Genomic DNA, 12354 nt, shown 5'->3' on the forward strand with positions numbered 1-12354 from the left:
CCTGAATGACTGTGCCTGGAAGAAAACTCAGGAAAATGGTTTGACTTGAATGCCTGAAGAGACCAGAAAACTTCAAAAGAAATTACATTCAGGTGGTGTTTTAAAGAAGGACTGCAGTTGTTGAAAAAGGAATCCATTCATGTTGCAAAGGGAAGAATAGTGCAAAAAATTTCCCTATTTGCAACCATTTAATCTATTAATTTGGGTTTATGGAAGCGTGGTGACTCTCCAGCTTGGTTACAAAAGGATTCTTGTCAGTTTTAAACATTTATTATTTGGATTATTGGTGCAAGAAGGGCTGACCAGAATCCTGTCAAGGAGAAGATAGTATTTGTTTTAGGTTTGCATGGCCTGGTTTTGGTAGCAGCGATTACAGAGGTGGTTTCTGTGAGAAGCTGCTGGAAGCTTCCTCCATGTCTGGCAGAGCCAATCCCTGGCAGCTTCCAAGATGGACAAGCCGCTGGTCAAGGCTGGGACAATTAGAAGTGGTGGTGAAGCTTCTGTGCTAACATATTTAAGAAGAAAGGAAAAAAGGAGTTTTTGCACAGATGTAATTGCAGCCAGAAAAGAACAGAGTGAAAATATGTGAGAGAAACAACTCTGCAGACCCCAAGGTCAGTGAAGAAGGAGAACAGGAGGTGTTCCAGGCAGGAGAAACAGTGGGTGATGAACTGAGCTAATTCCCATTGCCTGTCTCCCTTCACCGCTGGGGTAGGAGATAGAGCTGGGAAGAGGGGGGTGGGAGGAAGGTGTTTTTAAGGTTTTATTTTACTTCTCATTATTCTGCTCTGATTTTGTTAGTAATAAATTTAAGTTATATCTCAAATTTTGAGCCTGTTTTGCCCATGACAGTATTGGATGAGTGATCTCTCATGGCCCTTATTTAAACCCACGGACCCTTTGTGAAGTTTTCTCTCTCCTGTCCAGCTAACGGGGGAAGGAGAGAGGAGGGAAGTGAGGGAATGGCTTTGGTAGGTGCCTGGCATCTGGCCAGGGTCAACCCACTGAAATACTGGAATGATTCCTTTGTTCTTCCAAGAGAAAAAAGCCGCTGGTCAAGGCTGGGACAATTAGAAGTGGTGGTGAAGCTTCTGTGCTAACATATTTAAGAAGAAAGGAAAAAAGGAGTTTTTGCACAGATGTAATTGCAGCCAGAAAAGAACAGAGTGAAAATATGTGAGAGAAACAACTCTGCAGACCCCAAGGTCAGTGAAGAAGGAGAACAGGAGGTATTCCAGGCAGGAGAAACAGTGGGTGATGAACTGAGCTAATTCCCATTGCCTGTCTCCCTTCACCGCTGGGGTAGGAGATAGAGCTGGGAAGAGGGGGGTGGGAGGAAGGTGTTTTTAAGGTTTTATTTTACTTCTCATTATTCTGCTCTGATTTTGTTAGTAATAAATTTAAGTTATATCTCAAATTTTGAGCCTGTTTTGCCCATGACAGTATTGGATGAGTGATCTCTCATGGCCCTTATTTAAACCCACGGACCCTTTGTGAAGTTTTCTCTCTCCTGTCCAGCTAACGGGGGAAGGAGAGAGGAGGGAAGTGAGGGAATGGCTTTGGTAGGTGCCTGGCATCTGGCCAGGGTCAACCCACTGAAATACTGGAATGATTCCTTTGTTCATCAAGTCTGTGACCAGCCTGTGTTCTTAGCTGAGCCTGTGCTTGAAAGGTTCTAAACTTGGTGAAAACTGACATGTCCAGCCCTGTGTCAGGGGCAAATGACAGATCTATGGGCTTGGGTTTTGTATGGGATGCCAAATGGGAAAGCCTTTAGTCAGTGTGGGGTGTTGGGGAGCTGGACTCTGGTTGTTTGGAGATGGGCAGGGTTACCTGGCTGTAACCTGCAGGGCAAACAGACAGTGAGCAGAGCCCCTGAGAGAGGCTGCTCCAGCCTCCTGCCCGCAGTCCCCCCTTTGCCAAGAGTCCCAGCAGCACTTCTGTGCTGCTGTGGTGAAAAAGCTTTTTGTCCTCCTTCAGATAATAGTTTAGTGCAGCTGTATTAATGACACTGAGAATTGAGTTTAACAAGGACTAAGTAGCTGTTTTGTGATTAATAGAGGTGGGTTCTTGGAGGTTAATAAAGCAGTGACCGAGCTTTTTCCACAGAAAAAGATGTTTCTTTTCCTCTTCTGACAACCTGCTTGGTAAATTTAAAAGAAAAAGCATTTGAGCTATTCCACATGTTTGAATGTCATTTGTTCCATCTGAATTTCAAATATTTCACTGGAAGAAAATCCTGAGCTGGCTTTTGAATTAATTCAATAAACAGTGTTCTTGCAGTTTGAGGGAATGACAGTGAGACTTCACCAGTCCCTGTGTGCTGGACTGGGGCAGGGACCTGTGGGAGGGCCTCTGCAATATCCAAGTCCTACTTCCACAAAATGCTTCTAGTTTGCCCTGACAACATGAAAGGACATTGGAAATAAAATAACATTAAAGCTTTTAAAATCCCAACCCAAGCAGATTTCATGCAGCAGCTTCATTTTGTATCTTGTTACTTGCCAACTTCATACATTGAATATCTCTGAGTGGTACATGAGTGATTAATTTGGATTTGCTCAGTCCATCTAGTAACAATTATAAAGTTATTGTAAAGAACAGAGTGTGCATATCAATTTTTATGTTCCCTAGTTAGTCTCAGAATTGGCTTGGGATTGTGGGGGAGAGTTAGTGAAGGGCTATGAGCAAGGCAAGGTTTGTGAAAACCTGTATTTTTCAAACAGAAACTGTCAAATAGGCTGTGCTTATTTTGCTGTGCTTAACAGCTTATAACAGCTGGTTTGCTGGAAAATTTAGATGTAGGGAATATGCAATCTCAGTAATGTTTTGTTAGGACATAAGAAAATATAAATTGAAATAGACCTGAGAAAAATATTGACTGTCTGGCCAGATGTATTAATTGAATGATGAATTAAATTAATTCTGTGCAGAAAAAAAGACCCCAGCAGACAGAAACTGATTACCAGTATTCATGAGGCTTGTTAATTTTTAAAATCCTCTCTGTTTAAAAATCCTCATGATAATTGTTTTTATAATTTTTAACTATTTTAACTACTTATTCTACTGATAATGGTATGTGGCTCAGTGAATCTGACTAACAAATTGTTTTCTGTCTCCAGAGTTACTTTGTTAGAGCTGATGATGGTGAAAGTAAGCGACAAGAACTCAGTTAGCAGTGAAGAAATGAACGTGTTTGAGAGACATGCTGACTTCCTTGCAGACTGCTTCCAGGAGAAATGTGGAGCTGTGCTCAAGTTAACTGCAGCAGCAGCTGCAGAAGATGAGGTATGACTGATAACCATTTAAGTACTAGAATTTGATGTGGTAAATCCTCCTTGCCGTTGTTGCCCAGGGGGACACACATAACAGTATCTTTTCCAGTTTACCTTGGGAAGGCAATGGCAGAGCACACAGTAGAGTCTATAGGACAGCAGCCAACTTTTGCTTTTAATTTGAGGATGGCAAAGGATATGGTCCATTAGAATAAGTCTACCCCATTGTTAAATATTTCAAAATCTAAAAAGTGTTCAAGTTGTCACATATTTGGATATTTTATTATCTTACCAAGCATCACTTCTGTAATTTATTTGAGTTGTCAATTGTGATTAATTCAAATTTAGAAGGGTGTGTAGTGACAGGACAAGGGGGAATGGCTTCACCCTGATGGAGAGTAAAGATAGAAGTTAGGAAGAAATAGAAAGATAGATTAGATGTTAGGAAGAAATTCTTCCCTGTGAGGGTGGTGAGGCTGTGGCACAGGGTGCCCAGAGCAGCTGTGGCTGCCCCATCCCTGGAAGTGCCCAAGGCCAGGCTGAACAAGGCTTGGAGCAACCTGGGATAGTGGAAGGTGTCCCTGCCCAGGGCAGGGGTGGAACAGGATGAGCTTTAAGGTGCCTTCCAACCCAGACCATGACTGAGATGAGCTCAGCTGATCAGAGCATGATGCTGGTAACACCAAGGTTGTGGGTTTGACCATTCACCTAAGAGTTGGGCTTGATGATCCTTGTGGCTGCCTTTCAGTTCAGAATAGTTTGTGATTCTACGATGACCCTACGATTCAAATATGAACCAAACCAAAAATATTTATTCTGTTCATAGATGGGAAGCAGTAATATACATGTAGTCTGAATCATCTTAATGTTAATACAAAACCAATATGCAATAGTTTCACTTCTAGAAACTCTAGAGAAGAAGCGTCATAAATAATTTATTAGCAAAGTAAAAAAACATCTTAAATTCTTTTAAAAAGTGTTGGACTTGCTTGGGTTTTTTTGTTTAAATAGGCACAAGGATTTTAAAAGTAGGTTTGAGACGTCTTGTGAACAAGTACCATAAATCACTTTATGGGGAGGTGGTAGTTGGATGTGTTAAAAAAACCAAAACACAAACCAGCAAGCACACAATCTCTTCTTATCTTTCCAAGAAACACAGACTTCCCCACTGCCCCAGCTATTTAGTCTAAGTTATATCAGATAACTTAATTGACTACTTCTGGAAAAGGTACTAACTTGGCAGTGAGAGGACATACACTGAGACAATTCCATCTTCACTTTTTTTTCCCTGCCTTCCCTTTTTTGTTTTTTTATCCTTTGTGGTTACTTTGCAAACAACTTTCTGTGGTTTCTGTTCATGGAAAAAAACCTATTTGTTTGCACACCAGAAGGAGGTCTCTGTCCAACCAGAAGGTGCTGGGACAGCAGTATTGTGAATATTACTGCATAACTTGCCCTGCTTGACACTGACTTCTCATTCTTCTCTCACATAAACAAGAGGTATAAGCTGAGAATCACTGTTTGGTGGGAAAATGGGGCTCATTGAATGAATAGAAAATACTAATCCTAATAGATGAATAAATGTGGGGCAGTATGTGTTTATGCATACCTGTGTACACATTTGTTCGCAACATATTATTGCCATGGGAAAAGAGAGCTGCCAGTCTAAATTCATAAAACTCTTTTCTTACAAGAAATTATAAAGAATTGCACCAATTTCTCCTCATTTGTATAGGTATTTTTAGGTTTTTTTGTAGCAGTTGTATTTAACTGCAGAAAATGTGGTTGTGCATGTAGAGTCTGTCATTAACAATGCTTTAGGCAGCATCTGTGATACTCAGCCTGGCTTTTTCTGGCCTTTTCTGTGGCCCACAAGCCAAGTGCCTTGCTCAGGCCATGTCTGTAGTAGTAAGCTGCCTTAGACTCCAGAACTCTGAGGCCACATTTAAAAACTTTTGGGAACAGTCCTTGGACTGGCCCTACTCCCAGAACATTGTCTGGGTGTCCCATCCACTGTTTAATTTGTTAAGTGTAGACACTGCTTTGTTTTCTTAAGGAACATCAGGTCTTGTAGCTTGCATCTTAAACCCATGAGAAGCTAATCATATGCTTTTGCAGTGCTTAAACCAATGTTTAAAATAGCTTTTCCATTCAAAGCCCTGACTTGAGCATCAGTTTGCTTAACTTTCAACGATACTTGCAAAATAAAACCCTTCCCTGGACTAAGTTCATCTCTTCATAAAGAACATCTTTTCTGCATCTTTCTCTAAATATGTTTCTTTTAAAAAGTTTTCAGTTATTTCCTTATTTACTTTTCAGATTATATCCATAGCAAGATGTCTGTCAGAGTTCAAACTATTTTGGGTTTTGAAATTCAAAAGGAAGTATTTTCCTTTACTGCCTTTCTTTTGTACAGGTGGAGGGCAAAAAAACCCCAATTTGGACAGTCAGCAGCAGGAAAGGAACTTATTTTTTAACTGAGCAAGTTTCAAACATACATGAAAATTTGGGAGTTCTTTTATGGTTTTTAAATAATCTGTTCCTCTTAAAAATTGTAATAAGCTGGTTACTGTCTCTTAAATGCAGTTGGGGAATTATTACTTTGTAACAGGATAATGGCTGATGTATTTAGAGTCCGCCTTTGTGCTGATGAAAGCAGTTTATTGAATAATTTAGGGCAAGACTTGCACCTTCCTACACCTGTATGGGTCAAAAAATAAAAATACAGCTTTAGGACCCGGGCCCTATAGCAATTTGGTGTTTTCAAGGAGTAACAAATGAATATAGTTGTACTACTTAATTACTGAACACTATTGTTGATGACTTGAATAACGTTATATGGATCCAAAATACTACAGTTTACACATTGGTAAGTAAGCCTTTTGTTTTTTCCTGGACCAGACAAGGCAGTCAGTAATAGTTACTGTGACCACTCTATGAGCCTTTTCATGGCTAGTTGCAGTTTATGTAACACTCCTGGAGTGGGATCATCTTGCAGTCACAGCCTGCCTTTTGAGCAATATGTGGTGTTCCAGATTCTGTCACGTGCCCTTAAGGTATTTTCTGTAAGCACTGGATTGTCATTTATGAGCAGGACCAACGTATTCTGTGAGAAAAAATAGTTCTGTGGCTGAATAAATAATATGCAAATGAAATTGTGTCTCATCCCTAACCAAAATGCTGCATCTCTGATCACAATCCTATTTACCCAAGAATAATGTAAATTCTCACAGCCAAAGTTTGTGTGACCACAGAACTTTACAGAATTCCTGCGGATAACAAATTGGTGTCTTGCAGGCGGTGTTTGTGTCTTTAAAGTGGAACACTCAGACTGAATAAACTCAAAGAAAACATTTATACAGAAATAATTTTCTCAGCTAGTAATTTTCTGTATTTCTGCTTTTGGAAGCTACTGTGTTTTTGTTAAAATTTTATCCCTTATGGCTCTGTTTTGGTTCCCCCATGATTTTTCAGGCAGATATAACACTAACTGTAGAAAAGAAATTATTGCAATCTAATGCGTTATTGTTATTTTAGAAAGTTGCCCTAATTTTATATAAATTTATTCTTGGCAGTATGGAAGACCTGCACAGAACCTGAGGAGCTGAGAGTTCCTGTGCCCTGTTTACATTTCTGGGTTTATGTTTTTATTATAACCTTCATAAGCCATTTTCAGAAATGCAGTTTTCATTCCAGGAAGCACTGGTGACAATTCGTCTTCTCGATGTGCTTTGTGAAATGACCTCAAACAGCAGCCAGCTGGAACATCTGCAGGCATTCCCTGGGTTGCTTGAAACAGCTGTAGGTGAGTGAGCTGCCACAAGGCTTAACTGTTGGTGCTCAGTGAATGAAAACATGTTTTTCATGACTGGTGGTTGTTCTAATTCTGACCTTTGAATGAGATAAATAAATAGAAGATGGAGTTAATCTGCATATTCAAATATTTGATTTGTTCCTGGAAATTTTCTGCTTCTCCACTTTCTCTGTTGGCTTGTGTTGCCCAACAGAGCCTGGATTCAAGTATCAGCAATGTTCTTTTCTTACTGAAAGTGTTGCAAGGGACAGTTGCTTCCTACATTCCTACATTCCTTTCTACATTCTGGCTGAATGCATAGAAGAGTTTCTTCAAGAAGTAGAAAAAGGACTTTTCCTCCATGCCTGGTTCCTTCTGTTTCCCAAATTTCTGAAATTTAAGTGCAGTTTGCATGTTATTAACCAAATCCAGTGACTTTTGAAGGTCAGCTTTAAAGAAACAGCAAGGGAAGGACTGTACACAAATAAAATCATGCCAAGATATTCCAGAGTTGCTCAAGGCAGGAAGGAGGAGTGATACATAACATGGCCAGTGCTTTTATACATTTTGGCACTTTGAGACTGAGGTATGCTACCATTTTGTGAGAAAATTGTAAAAGTTTGTGTATTTCTGAGACAAATAGGTAAAAATTAAAAAATAAAGAGGTTGAAACAGCTCTATTCTAACTCTTTAGGTGGAGATTAGTAGCAGCAGCCTTTAACCTTCATGTGTCAACTATGTAAGGGTGTAAAAAGTACTCAAAAATGCCTTCTGACATTGGGCTGGTCTTTTATGGTTGGTTATATTAGGCCAAATCACACAATGAGGTAAACTTTCAAAGTGCTTTGACATAATGTTGAATATCAGAAATTATGTTGCTTATTGTTGAACTCCACAATTAATAATAAAGCTCTCTGCCAAGTGAGACTGATTTTCTCATGGTGATGTATTAAAATGTTTTCTCTAGATACCCTGAGATTAACTCACCTTGCTGGGAAACAGGCTGTAAATATTTTCACTGCCACACATGCTGTGACAGGGCAGGAGGAAGTTTCACATCCCGCTGTTGGTTTCAAATCTCATCTCATTCGTTTGATTGGAAATCTGTGTTACAAGAATAAGGAAAACCAAGACAAGGTGAGCTTGTACATTTTTCTGGCAGAACTCTGATGTGTGAACAGATGCCTGACTATAAGGTAACTGAAATATAGTGTTGGTCTAGAAATTGATTTGTAAATTGTAGAATTGATTGTGTAAAGGAGGCTTTTTTTTTGTGCCTATGAATTATGAATTACTATCACAATTATGCTGATTTTTTAATAACAATGCAATGTTTGACTGCTACCTTTTGTTTCAGCCCTGTATGAATGCAAGCCAGTGCTTAATTCCTTTATGGTTTTCACTTTTGCACTTTCTTTGAAAAGTCTCAAACTAAATTTCAACTTCACATTGAAGGGAAATAGATGTGATTTGTTGCGTGAACTTAATTTTAAATCTTTGAATTAGTCTAATGTTTTTTCTTCCTTTTTCATGTCACTTTAAAAATGGAGGCATGTCTTTATCAAATCACTTGAAAACCTTTATCTTATAATTCCTATATAGAAAATCAGTTTTGTTTCCATGGTGGGGCAAAAGACGAAACAGCAGCAAGCTTTAAATTTTTTATTTTTTTTTTGAGTGATAAAAGATGTGGCTTTCCTCCAGGATCTGTTAGACTATCTTAGTTTCAGCAAGAAAAACACTTCCAAAAGTGTCTTTGTCTGACGAATTCTAGTAATATGATCCTCTGGATAGGTAATATGGGAATGATTTTTCACTTCCTCATTCATATTAAGAGTATGTAATCAAAGCTTTTAATATGTCTGAAAAATATTATTAATACTATTAATCACTCTTGCATAATGTGTCTCTGACCCATTATGATGTAAGCATGTGTTTGTGGAAGTGAAATACGTTTTTGTGGAATACCTAATGATAGCAGAGGGGAGGAGGTTGCTTTCATTTTGAAAGGGTTAATTTACAGCTTATTGTCCTTTTTGTTGGGATTTTCAAAGGGCACTGGAGCAATTAAGCATGCAGGCTTAATGTTTTCAGTGGAAGTTGGGTATTAAGTGGCTGTAAACTGCCTGAAAATATTATACTGTCTTAAAAAATATTTAGATTCTGGTAATATTTAGATATTACCATTCTATTACCATGGTAATATCATGGTACATAACTTAAGTGCCATTGAAACTTCAGAAATGCCAATTGTATCATATCCTGTCTGCGCCTTCAGTTCATTTCATAAATTTTGAACCAATTTAAATTCCTTCAAATACATGCACTTGCCATTTGTAAGGCAGTTTTCATACATAAACACATGCTTGTGAGGACAGGACAAGCAGTTGCTGTCATTGCACAGACAAGAAGAGTTCTGAGATGAGTTAATTGTTGTAAGTGCTGCATGGCTCAGACCTAGAGCTGGGTTCCCACCTCTCTTCAGACCTGTATCTCACAATATAGGTCTGATTTTGTATGCTTTACTGGATTTACACGGAGTTTGCTGTCTGTATTCAATCAGAAGCAAGGTAAAAAGGATAGATTGTGATTTGTGTAACAAGCCAAGTGAGCAGTGCTGTGAAAGACCTTGGGCTGCACCAGTGACTGTGACTTACAGTGGGAGCTATAGGAATGGGCTGGGGAAGCAGCTTTCCCTCAGGACAGCTTGGATGGGTGCCTTGGAGGAGGGGGCAGCAGGGCAGGAAAAGCCTGGAAACAGCCTTACCAAAGGCTCTCCAGCAGCACTCCTAGAATTCAGGCTCTTCAATGGACTGAGGTTTTCATGCTTGTTTTCTCTAATATTTTTTCCAGAATTTCCAGTTGCAGTAGAGCTCTTTCTCCAGTAACAATGCTAATGAATTAGTAAGTGGAGTGATAGCACACTGCTAATAATAAATAATAAAAAAATATAACCCCTATATTTATAATAGGGGCTATGTATGTAGGGGGGAATATATAATTGGAGAGAGAAGAGAAAAAAGAGGAAGAGAAGAGGAGATCATAGCAGCCTACAGGGAAGTCAGGGAGGAACTCTTTATCAGAAACCATAGTGACAGGGACAGGTCAAGGGGCAATGGCTTCAAACTGACAGCAAGCAGGTTTAGATGAGAAATTAAGAAGAAGTTCTTGGCTGTGAGGATGGTGAGGCCCTGACACTGGTTGTCCAGAGAAGAGCTGTCAAGAGTTACTGTCATACACGTGGGGCAGCCCTCTGGCTTGTGTTGTGTTCCATCTCCTTCACAAAGATGCACTGTTTTTATTAAATACAGTGGAAGGAAGGAGGTGGGTTCTCAGGTTGAGCCAGGGATGGAGGTTTTGGCTGGTGGGTGATGAATGGAGCTGTCAGATGGAAAAGGTGAAAATTCTTCCATACTCACATTACCTTGTTAGACTTGCCTTCTAAACACCTCACTTTTATCATCCAGACAGAATTTTCTTGACAGATTTCTTGGGGGAAGGCTTTAGATATTTATTTTCCACTCCCACTCAGAGCTGTGACAGGATGGATTCATTCAGCTTATTCTGCTGCTTTACTACAGAACTGTTTAATAAAGAGTAAAACTTATGAAAGAAACCTAATGAATGAGTTACAGAGGATATGTTTCTTTATTGTAGAAATGAAATTAATACAAAATAGGTCATAGCAGTTAATCTGCACCCTTGTTTCTGTGTTCCTTTACATGAATCATATACATGGAAGGGAAGATGACTGATCTCTGCCTTACTGTGACACCCAGCACTGCTCTGCACAACCTTATTTCCTGTCCCTAAAGCTACCAAGGACATTTTAGGTACTATGGATGCTGATGAACTCCATCATAGCATCCTAATCTTGGAATCTGTTTCTTTGGTAAAGCTGTTCAGTTGTTCATATAGGGGGAAAATTTAAATATGTGGTTGCCTTTGGTACTGGCACCTTCTTACCTAGGTAGAGTCACTGTAATGAGGTGAACACTTTATAAGGGATAATTTTGTTCATGTGCCTGTATTTATTTGAGGTGGTAGCAGTGCTTTCTCTGATGCTGTAATGCTGTTTTTTATCAATGCAGAGATGAAAAAAGGAAGTCTTCTGGGAGGAAAGGGAAAAGAAAAACACTTCTACTGTTAAAATTAATCTTAATAAAAGTAGCAAGTAAAACATCTGGATGCTATTTAGTGTATCTAAATTATCCTGGATTTATATGTATATATAGATCTCTAAGCCAAATTGTTTTATTTGACACTGGCTTCCTAATTTGAAGACTGTTCTGCCTGAAAATATGAACAAGATTTAACTTGTTTGGAATTCAGTTTTCAATTCCTTTTTTTTTCATGGGGGCAAGCTGTGCAAGAAATCCACTTAGTTAGCAAAAGGTGCCAACATCTATAGATCAAACTGTGACCACCCAGATCCTCAACTTCATCGTGCTGTAGTGATTATAGAATAGAAAAGCTCCTATTAAAGAGACATGCTTTGTTTTTGCAGAGTCACAGAATAGTTTGGGTTGCAAGGAATTTTAAAGACCATCTTGTTTCACCCCCTGCCATGGGCAGGGACAACTTCCACTATCCCAGGTTGTTTCAAGTCCTGTCTATCCTGGCCTTGGGCACTTCAGGGATGGGGCAGCCACAGCTTCTCTGGGCACCCTGTGCCACAGCTTCATCACCCTCACAGGGAAGAATATTTCTATAATACCTATCTAAACTTTTACCCTCTTTCAGTTTGAAGCCATTCCCCCTTGACCTTTCACTATACTAAGTTATTTAACAAACGGTTCTTTCTCACCTAAGGTTTTTAGAAAAACTCCATGAGCTTATCTGTTCTTCTTCAAGATTAATGTAACTTTTTAAAAATGATTACATTCTGGCATAGGATGAATTGAAATTACTTGCAGTGAAGATCATCCCACATTTAGCTGAATATGCTATTCAGAGGTGGTGGGAGGAGAACTAAACCTCTTGGATTTCTTAAGTAGAAACTTGCATCATTGTGATTATAATATTTTCCTAATGTTAAACAGAAGCTAAAATGGAAGAAAGATTCTTGGTTTACAGTTGAACAAAAGAGGGAGCCTTTTGGACCTGGATGGTCTGAAGTGGAGCTCCTGCACACCTACCAGAAATTCTGCATGGTTCCACTGGTTGGGTGGGGCTGTTCTCATGGAGCTCTCTGTATCTTTTAATGCTTTGCTAGATAAGGGCAAAATACTCAGGGTGTTGCAGGACTGAGCTCTGTAATTGGTAAGTTTTGTCTGGGTATGGCAC

The 12354-nt window shown here is 39.3% G+C and overlaps 1 protein-coding gene across 1 annotated transcript in view; it reads left to right on the top strand.

Moving 5' to 3' along the window:
• ATXN10 (ataxin 10) overlaps nucleotides 1-12354 on the top strand; it is a 75164-nt gene that overhangs the window by 32191 nt on the left and 30619 nt on the right. The window contains exons 6-8 of the mRNA XM_014307039.1: nucleotides 3123-3288; nucleotides 6972-7080; nucleotides 8036-8205. Of these exons, the coding sequence (XP_014162514.1) occupies nucleotides 3123-3288; nucleotides 6972-7080; nucleotides 8036-8205 (445 nt within the window). The remainder of the gene's footprint in view (nucleotides 1-3122; nucleotides 3289-6971; nucleotides 7081-8035; nucleotides 8206-12354) is intronic.

This window comes from Geospiza fortis, unplaced genomic scaffold, assembly GCF_000277835.1.
Source record: "Geospiza fortis unplaced genomic scaffold, GeoFor_1.0 scaffold10, whole genome shotgun sequence".
Lineage (NCBI taxonomy): Eukaryota > Metazoa > Chordata > Aves > Passeriformes > Thraupidae > Geospiza > Geospiza fortis.